Raw genomic sequence first — 20,136 nt, forward strand, 5'->3', positions numbered from 1 at the left:
AATAAGGATGAACAACAAAATAATAAAGAACCTTCACAGAGACAATAAAAAAGAAAGGAAAAAGTCGAGGACTGTTGGACAATTTCCTTGAAGCTTTGTTGCTCTCCCACCGGTACAGGAACTCTTGAGCAAGGCTTCCCAAGATACAACGACAAACTCGACAAACAAAGGTACCACAAAGTACGTCGCATAGCGAACTAGAACCGAAGCAGAACTATAACCAAACTCGGAAAAAAAAGAAGAAAAAGTTTCTGGGAACAACAAGAGAGAGAAGGAACAGTATGGAATCTGAAGGAATATAAACTTCTGGTCTGTTCGAATGAGAGAAATGCTCTGCCTTTTATAGGCGTAGAGACTTGAGCAACAGCTCCCAAAAACGTGCCTTAAACACCAATAATGGCTCTTTACTTCAGAATAAAAGAGGTGTTACAAGCCTGAAGAAAGAAGCTCAACGGACAAACGTTTTTGCTTCCTGATGCAAAGTGGTATCCACGTGCATGCATGTGGCGCGCAGGACCAAGCCCAATACGAAATGAAAATTGCAATAAAAGATAAGCCCGAGACCGAGACATTCCCAAAACCCGGAACCCGGAACCCGGGCCCGAGCCCGAGCCGAGCCGGCTCGGCGGCGGCGGCGGCGCGCGCGTTTGTGTGTGTGTGTGTGCGCGCGCGTGAGGGATTAAGTTAACCCACCCACACTCTCATCTCTTGCACTTGCTTATCCACTAAAGGATAGAGGATAGTATATATACACTACCACAACACGCATCCCAAAACAATGTGGGACTCTTGCAATTCCACTTCCACAACATCACATGTATGTGTTTCTTTTAAGCCTACTTTGGGCATCAATTTCTCATTCATTCTAGGTCTGATTTTGGCAAACAAATATTCAATCTTATACCCCTCGTTACAAGGAATACGTAGCACTTCGAATTATTCAAATCCGATGAGTGAATCCCACTCAAAATGTTGCCACAAATCAGCCACTAACTTGGTATTAAATACCAACATTTTCCAACAATTATTATTATTATTAGGATAAATTACACTCATGCCCCCTGAACTTTTGACCATTTAACAACGTAGTCCCTACTTTTATTTTTCTTACAGCGTCACCCTTAAACTTTCATATTCTTACAAACTTAGTCCTCCCATTTAGCAATAGACATAGGTTTTTCTTTTGACTTGTACCTTCTCTCTCCTAATTATTTTATTCGTTCATATTAACATTTAATTCTTATTAGACCAGTATCCCAATAACTCATTCTCATTTGAAAAAGTATCTCAAGTTTCATTTTACTGGATATTTATTTGGGATTCTATGGCAACTTTTGTGCTTAATTAACAAACAACACTCAAGAATGCAAAGCTCCACCAAAATTTAACATTTTCTCGTTATGATAGAAATTTGGTTACTCTCGTTAATTAAAGAAAAAAGAGAGACCCAATTACAAGTAGATTTATGAACGATTCCGAAATAACATAATTAAACTTTAATTGTGTAAATATTCCGTTGGCATTTACGTTTCAATTTTCAACGTCCATTCCCTTATCAGAAAGATGTTTTGCTCATCCATCGTCGACGAGGACGATGAAGCCGCAGCAAACGTCGCCATGAGGATAAAAGCAACCATTATTGCAAGTTATACCACGTGGTATTTTTTAGTTGATGAAAATGATAGATGCTCTTACACAGAATTGAAGTAAATGACCGACAATATATAAATTCTATAACATATTTTATAAAAATATTTAAATTAAATTCGTAGTTTTTTTTAAGTATCTTTCATTTAAATAAGAAAAAACAAATACGACTTAATTCCATATATAACAAATATTAAGTAAATCTCTAGGTATATATATTCAAATTATCCATAAATAGTAAATTTATTTGTAAACAAATTCTCTCATACAAATCCAAGTAATTAATGGAAAAAAAAAAATTGTATGAATTTAACTATATTCTGAACTTATTTCTAGCATACAAATAGAGGTGATCTTTTGTTTTCTTAGGAAAGCAGGTCAGCAAATATTAATATTGGTCATACTCATTTCTAACTATATATATACACGTTGAACATATACATGTATATATATTTATTTAACTTGACCTAGGTGTGGACTGTGGTCAACTTGCTCTTTTAAACCCAACCTTACTTTTGAACATAATAATGAGCTGTTTTTACCTTCTTGTAGCTTTGAGGCTGAAAAGAGCTATATGATTAAAAGCTTGTTGATCAAAATCTTCGTACGACTTTTTGTCCCGGTAACAAAGTGCACGGATTAAATTTCTCAAAATTATTTTACAACATGTCACCACTACTCTTTGAAATTTTAATGTGGTATAAACATCTTAAATTTAAATAGATAAATTGCTATATGTTTTTTTGTTTTCAATCCGATCTCAGTATTATAATTGGGGTAAGATTGTACATGTCCTATTTGGGGGCCTTTTCTAAAGATATAGACATAAATTATTAAAAATTATATCAATACCTACTTTATTTTTCTTATAACATTCGTATGTAGTATTTTTTTTTCTTTTTTTTTAATGACGCTTAATATAAAAGATACAATGTATTAGAAAGACGTCTTCACCGGCGTCATCGTCTCCCCAAAATGTTCTCATTGGTACCAAATTTATTAAAAATATAGGTCTACATCATTACAATTTATGCATTTTATTATATTTTATGTTAATAGAGAATAGTCACTTATTGAATATATAAAAACGATAATTATTAATTTCAATAGAATAATTAAAAATATATAAAAATGATATGTTATTTGACCCAGTATTTTTATTTTACCTACATTAATTTCGTAAATGAGCTTGATGGAGATAGGGTTTGTGGTGTATAAACAGTTAACATTTCCAATTATAATTTTGAAAAGTGAATAAACATGACAAAGGTCAATTAATTAGTGCATGACAAAGGTCCAGACATTTATCTAATTTATAAAAACGATTATTACTTTCTAAATCTATCATAAAACATAAACATGTATCCAAATGAAATTTATTAATGACCCAACGTGGTAATAAAGAGAGGAATTGTGTAGAAAGTCTAACATTTCAAATTCCAATTCTGAAACATTAAAGTGCATGGACCATGGTCCAGCAGGTAGACGTGTATTGAACACAATAAAATATTTACTGTGAATATGGCCTACTTGAACACAATAAACTACTTCTAACAATCTTTGTTCGGCCAACACTAATATGACATCTACTCTAACATAGTACCGGCTAGTTCGCTGTCACTGAAACTGACAAGCTCTTCAACTCCTAATCATCTTTTGACAGAATGTGCTTCACTTCCTAGGCATGTTGGTGTAGAGTAGTAGGCTGCTCCATGTTACGTGGTAGAAATTACTTCTAACAATCTTTTTTCGGCCTACACTAATATGACTTCTACTCTACCATAGTATTCATTAGCAATAACAAAGAGTATCCAAACAAACTACTTTTTTCTTGTTTGAAGTGAGTAACACCAAAGCAAGATGATGATCAACATCAAGACGATGAAGGAATCCACAGTGCAAGTAGTAGGCCGAGAAGATGGCTTGATGGTCGATACATTTGACACTGCTCGCCGGACGGTACATACCCACACATATTCATATAATATATTATCAGCCCAAAAATGTTATCGGGTTATAATTTTGAAAAGTAAATAAACCGAGTCGACATCGGTTCAATTAGTGCATGACAAAGGTCCAGACATTTATCTAATTTATAAAAACGATAATTACTTTCTAAATCTATCATAAAACATAAACATGTATCCAAATGAAATTTATTAATGACCCAACGTGATAATAAAGAGAGGAATTGTGTAGAAAGTTAACATTTCAAATTCCAATTCTGAAACATTAAAGTGCGTGGACCATGTTCCAGCAGGTAGACGTGAATTGAACATTATGTTGATAGAAGTCAAGTGGGTGAACGCAATAAAAATATTTACTGTGAATATGGCCTACACGTTAGGTGGTATAACAATCTTTGTTCGGCCAACGTTAATATGACATCTACTCTACCATAGTATTTATTTGCAATAACAAAGAGTATCCAAACAAACTACTTTTGTCTTGCTTGAAGTGAGTAACACCAAAACAAGATGATGATAACCATCAAGAAAATGAAGGGATCTATTGTGAAGCGCGCCGAGAATACGTGTTGATAACTTTTAACACTGCTCGACAAAACAAAGATGGATAACGCCGAATTCGCGGTCGTGTGCTTTGGGAGTTGCTGAGCAGGACTATAGTCTACTTCAACTCTCTCGTCCCATATCCATATAATATATTATCAGCCCAAAATCATGTTATCAAGTAAAGAGAAAACAAAAGTAATTTTTTTGGTTTTGAACAGTGTTGACCTGTAAAATTAGTACAACAATATCTGACGAAAATACACAGACTCCGAGTACAAGGGTTCCGAGTACAGAGGTGATTTAGGCAAGACTTTCTCTTTATACAGACGAATCTAGTACAAGAGAGCAGTGTTTTCTAGAGGTTTCAAGTGAAAGAAAGTGTGTAAAAAAGTCATTGTCTCGTTCTGTGCCGCGGCCTCTATTTATACTCGTCTGGTGTGGCTTCGTGGTCGTGTCTTTGACGGTTATTCTGAGGAACGTGGGGTGATCAATCCCACGTTCTGAACGGTTTTGGGTAACTGCCTTTCGCTTCTCGCTGAGGTGGACGGTTAATACTCTTCGTATGGTTCCTGAACCGTCAAGGTGTGCGTTTTAGAGTTTGAAACATGTTTTCTGTTGGTTTTGACTAGTCTTTGACCCACGTTCTTCTCTTCTCTCCGAAGTTCTGATCGGTGGGTTTCGTTCTTAACTTATGAACGGTTCGTTCCTTTTCAATGGATGGCCCTTGGGTTCACTTAACCTGAGCTCGGTGCTGGATTCTTATCTCCGCTCGGGAGTCCGACTATCCTGCTCGGTGTCTGACTACTTTATCCCGTAACAGCTGCCCTCCAGTTTCTTAGTATTATTAGCAAAAATGGTAAGGAACTATTTCGGTTTAATTCATGACCGTGTTCATCTTTGCTTACTTGCCCCGGGACGATCCGAGTAGAATTCTCATTCTTTTTTCTTTTTGCAGGACATCGTACGACGTCGTTTGATTTTTGGCATTACCGAACCGTAGCGTCTTTTGTTTTGACGGTCAGATGTGTTTGGCTTCTTGGACAAGCTTAATCCTCGCCGTTCGTGAGGTCTTTATATAAGGCCTTTTCTCAACTTTTGACTTCATTTTGCTTTTTCTTCTAAATTTTAGTCTCGGAGCGTTCTCGGCTTGATCTGCTTATTCAGATTGTGCTCTTAGCTCTCTCGCTTTTTTCTCGAATCTTCCGATCTTCAATCTCGCGGGTAAGGTCTTTTTATCATTGATCTGATATGTTCCTTTTGTTTTGAGATCGTTATTCGGCGATCGGTATTTTCTTTATTTCTCGTATTCGGACCCTTCGGACTTTAGGGATCTTAGTTTCTCAACTTCATTAGGGCTATGAGAGGACTTGCGCGTCCTGATCTAAGCTTTGACCCTCGCGTCGTTCGGCGATCGGAGCCTGATCCCGATAGCGTTACTTTGTTGGATGGGTCCAAGTTTCCTTTCCTCAGGAGTCGCGTTTGGTATCATGTCCCAGAGATCGGATGAGACCGCCCTGTAATGGCATATGATGAATCATGCGTGTATCCCAGTCCTGAGTCCGAGGGGGTTGATAACGAGAAAAAGGTTTTTGACTCGTCTTCCCTGTCGTGTAGGGATACCATGGTTGTGGAGATATCGTCTTCGTCCGCTTCTTCGAGGGAGAGCGGGTCAGAATCTCGTGATACGACGAGCCTTTCTCTTTCGCAAGACCGAGGAGAGGGCTGTTTGTTGTCAATGGTGCCCACAAGAAGAGTAGTAGTGTCTATTTATGTACATTTGATGTCATATAGTCTTACGAAGACTCTTGCTTGTAATTGCTTATTCTTTAGTAATAAAGTTGAAACGTTCATTCATTCTTTCTTTGTTTGAAGCTTTATGATAAAACCCTAGTCTTTTAGTCCATAAACAAACCTAACAACTTACGAAGAGACAAATGTAGATTTGCATGAACAAACTCTTCGTAGTTTGCTTAAAACGATATATTCGCAATCTTAGGGTCAAAGGACTATTGACCTCAGTATGATTGTTAGAAGAATCTATGATGTCTGGTTATGAGGCATTGAGAGTTGGGGACTCTATAGTTCTTCTAGGTATCTTCCGAAGGTACTGAATTGACCAGTGCACTTCTAGAGACAATATAAGAACAAACCATTTAACCTCTTATGTCTCGAAGTCACTATGTATGAATTGCATCATGCTTACCTTAATCCTGAAATGAGACATGCCATTTCACACCTTAGTATTCTCATTTGAGAAAGTCAAAGTTCGGACTCACTATGTGATTCCGAACAAGGCCTATTGGTGAGGTACTAAGTTGTGAGTCTGTCATGAGTAACTTTGTGAAGTTCTCATAGATATGGAATTCATGTACAAGATTGGTGAAATGCAATGTATGTCACCTCATGCTTTGTTCCTTGGAGTGTGAATAAATGAACTGGCCAGTGTCCAAATTGAGTCCTGACTCTTTTGGATGAAACAATGTGACTTGTTAGCTCCTCGTCAATACATTGTTTCTAACTTATTCACAAGCGACAAAGGAGTTGAGGAAATAACAGCTAGAAGGGTAAAATGGTAATTTAGTAAATCCCGACTAGCTGATGACATTCATGAAGGGTAAACATAGATAATATTCAGTGGATCCGCTCATCATAATTAGGTCGAATTCTTGAGTAGAAAATAAATTCATTTGAACCGAGAGATTTTCAGTGTCAGCTCTTTAGTGGAGTCAGTTGGCATTAAGCTAAACTTGGAAAAGGTTTGTGAACTTTTGAGTCCAAGTGTTTAGCTCAAGCTTTGTTCATTTGGGTCCATGAGGTCACTGTCACGAATCACATCGATAGGAATAGTTAAACTGGAAGCTAAGTCAAAACAAGAACGAAAATAGTTAAAAGGGTATTTTTGTCTTTTGAGACAAAGGATGAAATGAATGTCAATAAATTTTTTGACAAGTTCATTTGATGACTTAATGTCACTCGGCCATAACTTGTTTATTGGGCCTTGTGGATTAATTTCATTTCATAAGAATTTTATTGAAAATTCTTAATGGGCTTTTCTCATGTTGTCATGAACAAATGAAGAAGCTTCTAGAAGCTCCTTCTAGATGAGAGATGGGCGCCCAAAATACCCAAGAGAAAGAGAATATTTTGTGCATAAATGTATCAAGATACTTGCCAAAAGAAAAAGAGGAAACAAATTTCCTATGCTTGCCATAAGGAAATTCGGCCAAACAAGCCAAGAGAAAGTCAAAGGCATGAAATAAAAGAGGAAACTAATCCCTTGTGGATGTGCATGAGGTGGGCGCCTATGTTGATAGGAATGGGTAATAAAAGATTGCTCATAAAGGCTTGGAAAATAAGAGGAAACTACTTCTTTCCAAGGCCAACCCTTCTCCTATAAATAGGACCCTCATTCCTCTCATTCTATTCATTCAACATAAGTTAGAGATTGAGAGACTCTCTCTCTAGACATTGTTGGCCGAACTCCTCTCTCTCTCTCTAGTTTATTTTCGATTTTTTCTTGTTTTGGCACCTAGGTCCTCACTCGACCTAGTGTTTAGCTCTGGGACTTCGAGACTCGTTCTTAAGTCGTAGTGTTTAAAAGTGCCCACTCACTGATTCCTTCTTTTCGAGTGATTTAGTGATAGAAACTTTCGTGGTTGCTCGAGGTGCCGAGGAAAGAAAGAGAGACGTGCTGCGAGGGGAGACGAGCGTTGCGAACTTTCCAAAAGCTTCTTCAAAGTTCAAGCTTCAAGAAAGGTTAGTAAACTCTTAGCTCATATTGGTTTTTAATTACATGTACTTGCACTTGTCTAGGTTAGTAAAAACTGTTTTACTTGTAAAAGAAATTTTTTAAAATTCCGCCGCTTACCGAAGCGTTAATTATTTTCTAAAACCCTAGATCGATTCCAACACTGTTCTCAAGGTATTCCGGGTCCAAGTGGGAGGACCTTTGGGGTTGATCTTCCAGAGGAAAAGGATGAGGCCTTGGTCTTTGAACGGAAAGAGGGCCAGTTTTCGGCCAAGGTTTGGACTTCTCGGGTTACCGAGAAATATATACGAGATCTGAGGGAGGAATTTGAGATAGCCGAGGGGATTATCATCTCGGCGCCTTTGGAACATGAAAGGGCCGATCAGCCTCCTGCCGGGAAGGTAGCGTTCAATAGGGCTATTTTGAACGTGATCGGAGGGTTGCCGATGCATCCTCTAATTTCCCAGTCTGTCTCTGACCTGGGTTGTTCCCCTACTCAGCTCATCCCCAACGTGTATAAGATTTTTGTTGGGATGGCCGTGCTATGGGCGAAAGTCTATGATCGCCCTGTTACTTTGCAAGATTTTTCGCAGTATTACTCGTTTAAGTCGGCTCCAGGGCAGCATGGTTACTATTATGCTCGGGCCAATGATGATCAGTCTAAGGTGGTCACCTGCCTTCCGTCCAGCCAGAAAAATTAGAAGGACCATTTTTTTTGGGTTGAAGGGAACGCCTCTTATGAGAGGTGCCCCATAAAAGCTTCGTTCTCGGAACTGGGTGTGACTCTGGTTCAGAATTCTTATTTGATAAACCGGGTCAGGTTTTTGTTCTGGTTTTCTCATATGCACATATTTGGTTCCAGGTTCCCTTCCACAGTATCCCGAGGACGAGCGGCCACTTCATTCATAGATCTTTGATATTTCGGAGGCTGATCGGTCGACGTTTGTGCTGTCGGACCCAGACTTGCTCGAGGAATTCTATTATTATCCCTACTCGAGTGAGCATTTTACTCGCCTTTTATCAAGTCGCCTATGTTCAAATTTTTCTCGTTCTTACTCTTTTTGTTTCTTAACAGAAATTGCACGGATGGCAAAGAAGAGACCTGCTCCCGAGCAGGTTCCTCCTAACCCGAAATGTACTAAGGCTTCCAAGGCTTCGGCTGCTAGTAAGCGGGCGACCGCGTCTGCTTCAAAGGCTTCGGAACTTCCGAGCCCGGCCGAACCCTCTTCTGCATCCGACCACTTGAATCCGATTGTTACCTTCCTTCGCGAGCATCTTCCTGCCGAGAAGGCCCAAGCGGTTCTCGGATCTGAGCCTTTAGAGAGGCTTAACCAGGTCACCGACTCCGCAGTTTCGGTACGTTTTTACTCAACTAGTCGGTGTCTCTTTCCTTTCCTTAACCAATTTTGTAACTGACCTTTTGTTTACTACAGGTTTTCGTTGGTGTGGTCGGCCTTACGGATCACTGGGCTTCGAGCTCGCGTCTTTGAGACAACGGAACGATCGTTTTCTCAAGGAGAGGGATGTGGCCAGGGACGAGACAGTGAAGACCCGATCGGAGCTCGCGGCGCTCACGCGGAAATTCCAAGCAGATCTCGAGGCTGCTCGTTTGGCGGCGGTGGAAGAGTACAAGGCTTCCGAGGATTATCGCAACATGCACGATGATCTTTATGCCGCTGGGATGAACGAGGCCGTTCGGATCCTCGGCCCGAAGAATCCTACTTTGGATACTACGGATCTTGATGAGGACTCGGAATCAAGAGCTAGTGATGACGCGGATGGAGGAGCCGATCAGGAGTAGATTTTTATTGGATGAATATTTGTATTTTATTTTCAGCTAACCCGCTTGGGTTTTGAACAATTGATCCGTGGTTGGATCTTTATTATGTAATTTTTGTTAACCCGCTCGGGTTTTGAACAATTGATCCTTGGTCGGATCTATATTTCATGTTAATTTATCTGTGTTTCTGACTTCGGCAAAAAAGTAAAAAGAATCTCTGAATTTTGGCAAAGTAAAGTATAACTAGGTATATTTTAAATTTTAAGTTTTCTAAACAACTGTTTGCTAGTTAACCAGCCGCCCAGTTTACTTTGTTGAAATTATAAAAACAATGTGATTTAGTTCCGAGTAGAGAAACGAAAGATAAATAATTGCTTGAAATCAAGAGTACGTGCGACCAAGTCGTTTTTGAAATTGTAAACATAATACATGCGACCAAGCCGCTTTTTGAAATTGTAAACGCGATACACGCGACCAAGCCGCTTTTTGAAAGTTTAACAAGTAAAATACTTAAACGTAAAACCGGCGAAGGTGCTCAGCGTTCCAGGGATTTTTCTCCATATCGCCGCTCAACTGTTGTAGTCGGTAGGCCCCGTTTCTGAAGTCTTCTCGGATGATGTAGGGTCCTTCCCAGTTTGCGTTGAAGGCTCCTTCCTGGTGGATTTTGGTGTGGAGGAAAACTCTTCTGAGGACTTTGTCGCCGACTTTGAATGATCTTGGTCGGACTTTCCTGTTGAAATACCGAGCAACCTTTTGTTGGTTAGCTAGATTTCTTAATCTGGCTTTTTCTCTTTTTTCTTCTAACAGGTCTAGGCTAATTTTTAGCATGTCGTTGTTTACCTTTGTTGAGTAATTTTCTCTCCTCACCGTTGGTATCAAGACGTCGGTCGGTATGGCCGCGTCGGAATCGTATGCGAGGGAGAAAGGCGTTTCGCCAGTTGCGGAGTGCTCGGTGGTTCTGTATGACCAGAGGACTTCTTGGAGCATATCCACCCACTCTGACTTCTGCTCGTCTAACTTCGTTTTTAGGCCGTGTTTTATTGTTTTGTTGACGGCCTCCACCAATCCGTTGGACTGTGGTCTGACTGGAGTAGAAAAAACTTTGTTAATGCCATATTTTTCACAAAAACCTTTGAAGGAATCACAGTCGAACTGAGTTCCGTGGTCGGATACAATTTTGACTGGTATTCCAAACCGAGTAATGATATTTTTCCATACGAATTTCTCAATCGCATGGGCCGTTATTTTATTTAAGGGTTCGGCTTCAACCCATTTTGAAAAATAGTCGATGGCCACAATCGCATACCTGCATCCGCCTCGGCCTGTTGGCAAAGCTCCGATTAGGTCTATTCCCCATTCTGCAAATGGGATCGGGCATGAGAGGGAGATGAGTGGATTGGGTGGAAGTCTCGGGATGTTTGAAAACTTTTGACACTTAACGCATCTTAGTGTCATGCGCCGAGCATCGGCCTTTAATGTCGGCCAGTAGAGTCCTTGTCGGATGATCTTTTGTGCCAATGCTTCGCATCCGATGTGACTTCCGCATATCCCTTCATGGATTTCTCTGAGAGTGTACTCGGCTTCGTCTTCATTTAGACATTTGAGTAGAGCTTGAGAAAATCATCTTTTGTAGAGATTCTGACCTTCGAGGAAATATCGAGCAGCTCTGAACTTCAAGCTTCTAGCCTCATTTTTCTCTTGGGTAGAGCTCCGTGCTGCAAGTATTCCCTGATCGGAGTTTGCCAAGACTTTCGTCGATCGATCTGAAGCACATGGGGGGCTTGCTCAATGCTAGGCTGCCCAATTTTGATTATTGGGATTGACTCCGAGTCGGATCCCTGAGTGGCGTGTTTCGCTAGTACGTCGGCCTCTTCGTTCATGGCTCTGGGGACTTGGGTGATTTCGCAAAGTTCAAACTTGCTTGCTAAGTTTCTAGCTTTCTCGGCATATAGCGACATCTTTTCGCCTTTTGCCTGAAATTCACATTTCATTTGATTAACAATTAACTGAGAATCCGAATATACTTTGAGCTTTTTGATTTCTAAATCTTTTGCTATTTGCAGCCCATGTATCATAACTTCGTACTCAGCTTCATTGTTTGAAGTAATAAAATCGAATTTTAAAGCAAATTTTACCTTGTCTCCTTCTGGACTGGATAGCGCAATTCCGACCCCGGACCCCTTTTCGTTGACTGCTCCGTCTACATACATGTCCCAAATCGGGAATTCAACTGGCCTGTATGTGAACTCTGCAATGAAGTCAGCGACTGCCTGCCCTTTGATTGCTGGTCGGGGGCTGAAGTGTATGTCATATTGTGTCAACTCAATTGACCATTTCATTAGCCTTCCGGACACGTCAGGCTTTTGCAGCACCTGGCGCAGTGGGAAATTGGTGAGGACTGTAATCGGATGTGCGAGGAAGTAGTGTTTTAGCTTCCGAGAAGCAGTGATGAGGGCGAAAGCTAGCTTTTCGAGTTCCGGGTATCTTCCTTCCGCCTCGTTAAGGCGCCGCGAAGTATAATAAACCGGGACCTGGTGTTTTCCCTCATTCTTGATCAGCACTGAACTTACTGCGTGCTCCGAGACGGCCAGGTAAATCTCCAGGGGCTCTCCTTCCTGCACTTTTCTTAAAGTCGGAGGCCATGCCAAGTGTTCCTTTAGAGATTCGAAGCTCTCGTCGCACTGCTTGGTCCATTCAAATTCCTTGGAGCCTCTGAGTATATTGAAGAAATGAATACTTCGGTCGGTAGACCGAGAGATAAAGCGACTTAATGCAGCTATGCATCCTGTCAGTTTTTGCACTTCTTTGATGTTTCGTGGTGGTCTCATGTTCCATAGGGCTGTGATCTTCTCTGGATTCACTTCAATGCCTCGTTCATGAACGATGAAACCTAAGAATTTACCTGCAGAGACACCAAACGTACATTTTAGAGGGTTTAGTTTCATGCGATATTGCCTTAAAAGTTCGAATGATCTTCTAAGATCATTCATATGTTCAACTATTTTTCGGCTTTTAACTAACAAGTCATCGATGTATGCTTCCATCGTAATCCCGAGTAATTCAACGAACATTCGATTTACTAATCTTTGATATGTTGCTCCAGCATTTTTTAACCCGAAAGGCATTACCGTGTAACAGTATAGCCCCCGATCAGTTATGAATGCCGTGTGGTCCTGGTCGGGACCATACATAGGGATTTGATTGTAGCCAGAGTAGGCATCCATAAAACTTAGGATTTCATGGCCTGCCGTGGCGTCTACTAACTAATCTATTCTCAGCATAGGAAAACTATCCTTAGGGCAAGCCTTGTTTAGATATGTAAAATCCACACAAGTTCTCCATTTCCCGTTTGGTTTCTTGACCAGGACGGGGTTGGCTACCCATTTAGGATATTTAGTTTCTTTTATCGATCCATTAGAAATCAGTTTGTCTACTTCTTCTCTTAGTGCTGTATACCTTTCGGAGTTTAAAGCTCTTCTCTTTTGTCTGATAGGTTTTTCTTTAGGATCTATATTTAACCTATGACATGCTATTTGAGGATCTATCCCCGTCACGTCGGACTGTGACCAGACAAATATATCTAAGCTATTAGATAAGAGAGTAATTAAGTTACTTTTGGTACCTGATTCAAGATATTTTCCAATCTTGAGCTTCTTCTCAGGTTGCTTTGGATCTGGGGCGACTTCCTCGATTTCGTCTCCTGGGCCAATTTCTTCTCGGCTCGGAAGGCGTGGGTCGAAATCTGAGTCGATCATCATAACCCTGTGGACATCTTTGTCCTGACTCTCTTTGAGATAATTCGCATAGTAGCTCCTTGCGATAGCCTGAGTTCCGACTACTTCACCTACCCCGTGCTCAGTAGGGAACTTCATCTTCAAATATTCCACCGACGCGATGGCCTCGAGGGACTGCAAGGTCGGCCTGCCAATGATCGCATTGAACGAAGATTTTCCGGGGACCACTATCCACGCTGTGTTGGTGGTTTTACTCCTCGGGCTCTCTCCCACAGTTATTGGGAGTGAGACTAATCCCTTAGGCTGGATTGAGTCTCCTGTGAAGCCATAGAGATTTTCAGGGGAGGGAGCCAACGCGTCTTGCTTAAGACCCATCTTATTGAACGTGTCTTCATAGAGCACGTCAACAGCACTTCCAGTGTCCACCAAAATTCGGTGTACATTCCTGTTGCCGATAAGAGCCGAAATGACCAATGGATCGTTGTGAGGATACATCACCCACCGAGCATCTTCTGCTGTAAAGGTGATAGGCTCCGAGCTAGGTTTGGCTATCTTGTTAGGCCTCTGCTCGGCTGTAAACAAGATCTACCGGGGTCCTGCATATGCTTCCCTTACATAGCTCTTTTGAGCGCTCCTTGAAGTTCCTCCCACATGTGGTCCTCCGACTATGAGTGAGATTTCGGCATACGCCTCACCTTTCTGTTCCTCTTGTTCCCCTTGCTCGGCCTTGAATTTCTTCAACGCTCCTCTTCGGATTAGAGATTCTATGGCTTCTTTGAGGTTGAAACAGTCGGCAGTGCGGTGACCGATGTCCGCGTGGAAAGCGCAATATTTTGTTTTATCTCTCCTTGAGATATCTTTCTTGATCGGCCTTGGCTTAGGGAAATCTTCCTTGTCCTGTGTAAGACTAAATATCTCCTCTATCGGGGCATTGAGCTTATGATATCTATCGAACTTACTGGAGAAAGGTTTCAGAGGTCCTGCTCCCGACCGGCTCTTCTTCGGTGGGCGGTTGTCCTCAGAATGTCGTTCCCTGTGCTCTTCTCGGTAGCTCTTTGGCGGATTTGCTTTTCTTGCCGCCAGCCTTGCTTCCTACGCGTTGATATATTTCTGAGCTCTCTTCAGAAAATCGTTGTAATCCCTTGGACTAGTCTTCTGAAGTGACCACCAGAATTCTGATTATGTTCGGACGCCGGAGGAGATCCCAAAGAGCTTAAAGTCTTCGTTCAGATCGTCAACTTGAAGAGCTTGCTCCGAATAGCGATTAATAAAATCTTTTAGAGACTCGTCATGGGCTTGTCTCACCGCCAGCAGCCTTTCTTTGGGAGTTTTCCCTGAGCTGGAGCCGACAAACTGTTCCATGAATTTTCTAGATAGCTGTTTCCAGGATCCTATGGAGTTTGGCTTTAATTTTCTGTACCATCTTTTGGCTGAGCCAGTTAGAGTGATAGAGAAAGCTCTGCACATAACTTCTGGTCCGGCTCCTTGCAGCAGCATCCAAGAGGAAAAGGTGTCTATATGGTCTCCCGGGTCGGTCTTTCCATCGTATACTGGGATGCTTGGCATCCTGAAACGATCAGGCAACGGGTGTTCTAACACGCGGGCCGTGAAAGGGGAGATAGCTTCTCCGACTTTCGGAACAGACTCCTTCTGACCTAGGGCTACCTCTTCGATCCGACGTTCCAATCTTCTAAGATTTGTTTTGTTGGTGCTTGCACTGTGTTCGGTCTCCGAGCTTTCTAAGTCGTGCCTGAAAGTGCTTGAATGTCCTTTGTCCGTGATGGGCTGGTACCGATCAGGAATCTTTTCCTGACTGTACTGCTCCTTCTCGGACTCAGAATCATCTTCCATCCTCTCATACCGATCTCTAGCATGTTTCCGAGGTTTCTTAACCTGCGGATCTTGCCCGATGGGTTCTTTCCCTGATCGGTGTGAGGGCTCTTCATCTGGGATCACTATCGCGCTTCGCAGTGTGACCCTTTTCGCCTGCAGCCTTCTCTTCAATTCCCTGTTATTTGCCTCTAAGACCGAGAGACGCTCTTGCATCTGTCTGAATTGTTCTTCGAGGCTGGGTTCCGGAAGGAGTTCAGCTATTTCTTCCGAGGTGAGAGGCAGGGTGCGGTTATGGTGCTCTATCTCCGTTTCTTGGTTAGAGACAGCGTTCACGGGTGCGGACGAACTAGCCATATTCTTCAGCTGGTTCCCCTCCTTCTAGCGCCAACTGTTGACCTGTAAAATTAGTACAACAATATCTCACGAAAATACACAGACTCCGAGTACAAGGGTTCCGAGTATAGAGGTGATTTAGGCAAGACTTTCTCTTTATACAGACGAATCTAGTACAAGAGAGCAGTGTTTTCTAGAGGTTTCAAGTGAAAGAAAGTGTGTAAAAAAGTCCCTGTCTCGTTCTGTGCTGCGGCCTCTATTTATACTCGTCTGGTGTGGCTTCGTGGTCGTGTCTTTGACGGTTATTCTGAGGAACGTGGGGTGATCAATCCCACGTTCTGGACGGTTTTGGGTAACTGCCTTTCGCCTCTCGCTGAGGTGGACGGTTAATACTCTTCGTATGGTTCCTGAACCGTCAAGGTGTGCGTTTTAGAGTTTGAAACATGTTTTCTGTTGGTTTTGACTAGTCTTTGACCCACGTTCTTCTCTTCTCTCCGAAGTTCTGATCGGTGGGTTTCGTTCTTAACTTATGAACGGTTCGTTCCTTTTCAATGGATGGCCCTTGGGTTCACTTAACCTGAGCTCGGTGCTGGATTCTTATCTCTGCTCGGGAGTCCGACTATCCTGCTCGGTGTCTGACTACTTTATCCCGTAACAAACAGAAAAAAAAAAGAGCAAATATTTTTAGTTATAGTAAAAAAAAAAAAAACTCATGGTTCAAATGAAAACTATGGGCGGTGCATTACCCACCCATATCCATATAATATATTATCAGCCCAAATGTTATCAAGTAAAGAGGAAACAAAAGTAATTTTATGGTTTTCATAAAAAAAAAAAAGAGCAAATATTTTCAGATCAAATGAAAACTATATAGTAATAAAAAAAATTGAAAAAATGACCTACTACATGGTGAGATTATAGATGCTTAAAAAAAAAAAAAAAAACATGAAGGGACCAGATTAAACCTACTTGTCTACAGGCAAGACAAAGAAGAAAAAAAAAGTGATATAATAACATTGTTTAGCATGGCTTATTAAGCATATTTTTATCATTTTTTAAGAGCTAAACCACATTTCAGTGTTTGGTAAGAATACATTTAAATTTTTTTAAAAAATTTAAAAGTATTTTAATAATGGAAACAAAATTACAACACTAGGTTCTTCCTCCCTCTTGATTCACCTCTTATTGCTATTTGGAATGATTTAATAATTCATATAACCCCCACCATATAATCTCTCTCACGGACGACGACTATGTTGGTTCCAAATATAAGATCGTTACCAAAGTAATGATAAAGAGTTAAAATGGGAATAAGGATAACACTATATTGGGAGAAAAGTTCTTTCTCTTTGCTTAGAAGATAATATGTCAAATACAAGTTTTTGAGTTGAAATGAAATGCATACAACTATGGCTATTTATAGGAAATGAAATACTACATTAAAATCCTTGCTCATCAAGTATCCTTGCTCATCAAGTTTGCTTGCTCATCAAGTTTGCTTGCTCCCCAAGTTTGTAAAGACTTGCTCACCAAGTTGAGCTTATTAATCTCATATTCTCCCCCTTAAGCTTGACTTGGTTCGAGGTTCTTTATCCCGAGCAGCTCTCTCATCTCAGCAAACTTGACTCTCGCCAGAGCCTTAGTGAGTATGTCCGCACGTTGCTCTCTGGTGCTGACAAATTCCACGATGATCTCTCGCTTCTCAACACACTCGCGAATAAAGTGAAAGCGGGTGTCGATGTGCTTACTGCGTCCATGAAACACCGGGTTTTTCATCAGTGCGATTGCGGACTTGTTATCCACGTAGAGAGTCAATGGTTTTTTCTCGGCTCCAGTCACTTCACTCAATAAACTTCTCAGCCACAACGCTTGACACGCTGCTGCAGTTGCTGCCATGAACTCAGCCTCACAGGAAGATAGAGCCACAGTTCGCTGCTTCTGAGATTGCCAAGTGATCAGATTCCCGTTGAGATAGTATGCCATCCCTCCGGTACTTTTTCTGCCATCGACATCACCGGCTAGATCACTGTCGGTAAAACCGATCAGTTCTTCAGCTTCACTTCCTCTTCCATATTGGATCCCGTAGCTCGTCGTTCCCTTCACGTAACGAAGGATGTGCTTCACTGCCTGCTGGTGTAGACTAGTAGGCTTCTCCATGTGACGACTCATCATGCCCACTACATATGAGATGTCAGGTCGAGTGTGGGTTAGGTACCTGAGACACCCGATGACACGCCTATAATCTGTTGGATCCACTGGTGTTCCTTTTTCATCCTTCCCGAGCTGCAACTTTGCTTCCATCGGGTACTTGCTCGGGTTGCAATCCGCCATCTCGAACTGCTTCAAGATCTTCTTTGCATAGGCCGTCTGTCTCAACGTGATGCATTCCTTCTTTTGATCTACTTCGATGCCGAGGTAGTATGAAAGTAGTCCGAGGTCGCTCATCTCGAACTCTTTGATCATTTGCTCCTTGAATCCGTTTATGCCTTCTACACTGGATCCAGTCACGATCAGGTCGTCGACGTATACACCGACGATGAGGGCCTCCTCTCCGTTATTCCTCGTGTAGACTGCTTGCTCCTGAGAGCACTTCTTGAACCCAAGACTCTTCATACTCCTGTCAAGTCGAGTGTTCCATGCACGTGGTGCTTGTTTCAACCCATACAGGGATTTTGACAACTTGTACACCTTGTGCTCTGCAGTCTGATCTACAAAGCCTTCTGGCTGACCAACGTAGACTTCTTCTTCCAATTCACCATTTAGGAATGCCGATTTGACGTCCAGGTGATGGATTTTCCAGCCTCGATGAGCTGCGAGGGCTAGGATCAGCCTGATTGTGTCAAGTCTGGCTACTGGAGCAAAAACTTCCTCGAAATCAACTCCCTTCTTCTGCACGTATCCTTTTGCGACCAACCTGGCTTTGTGCTTGAGGACCTTGCCTTCTGAATCCTTCTTGAGCTTGTAGACCCACTTCAGACCAATGGACTTGTGACCTTTAGGAAGGTCGACTAGCTCCCATGTCTGATTCTTCTCAATGGACTCTAGCTCTCTCTCCATTGCTTCATGCCATTCCTTCTCAGTGGCTGCTTCGTGATAGCTAGCGGGTTCCTCTTCACTAAGCAACAAGAGCTCATCAGGGCTCAACTCAAGCTCTCTTGCTTCTCCATAGACATCGGATAGGGGACGAAATCCTCTTGGTCCGTCTTTGATTGACGAGTCTCCCGAGATGGTTCTTCCTAAGCTAGAACTCTCTGGTATCGGGGTGCTCATCCTTGATCCTAGGTTGGGCGAGCCTGGTGGTGAGCTGGTTCCAAGGGAGCTAGTTTCCGTTGAGCTGGACATTGTTGGTCCTTGGCTGGGACTTTCCCCCTCTTCCTGCTCGACCGCTTCTGCCTCTTCGACAATTATAGCACTTCACCGTGCTCTTGTCTCTTCGGGTCGTGGTGCCTTCTTCATGGGGTGCGCTGCTGCCGCGACCTCGCATGTCTCGACCTCGCCCTCGTCCTCGGCCTCTACCACGTGGTCGGCCATCTCCGCCGTACCCGCCACGCCTCGATGAGCTGGAAGAAGACTCGACTCCATGGTTCTTCTTCTGCTTGGCCATCCATTCTTCATGCGTGAGCAGGAGGTGCTTTTCCTCTTCCTTGTCGCCATAGCCCCGAAGCCTCTCCTCGTGGACTTTTAGACGACCGACAACCTCCTCGACTGACATAGTCTTGAGGTCACCGAACTGCTCGATCGACGTCACGATCTGCATGTACCTGTGAGGTGCCGCTCTTAGGAACTTCTTGACCACGCTGGTCTCGTCCACATGTTCACCTAGCGAGCGGATACCTGTTACAATGGATGTAAGCTTCATGGCAAACTCGTCCATAGATTCACCGTCTCTCATACGGAGAACCTCGAACTCGCTCTTCAAGGTTTGAACCTTGGGTTCTTTGATGCGGTCTGCGCCCATGTGCATCGTCCGCAACGTCTCCCACGCCTTTTTTGCGAAATCCTTCTCGGCGATCATGAGAAGGACATCTTCTGGAACTCCCTGATAGATGACGGCGAGAGCCATTCTATCCTGGCGCACTTCGACAACTCCATCTTCTAAGGCCTCCCAAACGCCTTGCGCCTGCAGATTCACCCGCATCTTCAACGCCCACATTGATTAGTTGCTCTTCGTGAGCATCGGATAATTAAGCGTCACGTTTCCTTCCTTCCTGATCTTCGTTGCCGTTGTGTCTCCTCCGGTGGATTTGCTAGGTGACTCCATGTACTTCGGCATCGGCTCTGATACCAAATGTTGGTTCCAAATATAAGATCGTTACCAAAGTAATGATAAAGAGTTAAAATGGGAATAAGGAGAACACTATATTGGGAGAAAAGTTCTTTCTCTTTGCTTAGAAGATAATATGTCAAATACAAGTTTTTGAGTTGAAATGAAATGCATACAACTATGGCTATTTATAGGAAATGAAATACTACATTAAAATCCTTGCTCATCAAGTTTGCTTGCTCATCAAGTTTGCTTGCTCCCCAAGTTTGTAAAGACTTGCTCAC

The 20,136-nt window shown here is 42.3% G+C and overlaps 2 protein-coding genes across 2 annotated transcripts; both read right to left on the minus strand.

The window, feature by feature from the left end:
- Positions 1–13,238: 13,238 nt before the first annotated feature.
- Positions 13,239–13,917, minus strand: LOC149397953 (uncharacterized). The gene is made up of 2 exons (XM_089614403.1): positions 13,537–13,917; positions 13,239–13,268 (listed from the first exon to the last, which is right to left on the minus strand). Exons 1-2 carry the CDS (start codon positions 13,915–13,917, stop codon positions 13,239–13,241), a joined length of 411 nt encoding a protein of 136 aa, XP_089470529.1.
- A 4,990-nt stretch (positions 13,918–18,907) lies between these two features.
- LOC149397954 (uncharacterized) lies at positions 18,908–19,741 on the minus strand. The gene has a single exon (XM_089614404.1). It carries the CDS (start codon positions 19,739–19,741, stop codon positions 18,908–18,910), a length of 834 nt encoding a protein of 277 aa, XP_089470530.1.
- Positions 19,742–20,136: the final 395 nt, after the last annotated feature.

This window comes from Urtica dioica, chromosome 5 (genome assembly GCF_054948205.1).
Source record: "Urtica dioica subsp. dioica isolate 48M chromosome 5, U.dioica_male_clone48M_v1_H2, whole genome shotgun sequence".
Taxonomy (NCBI): domain Eukaryota; kingdom Viridiplantae; phylum Streptophyta; class Magnoliopsida; order Rosales; family Urticaceae; genus Urtica; species Urtica dioica.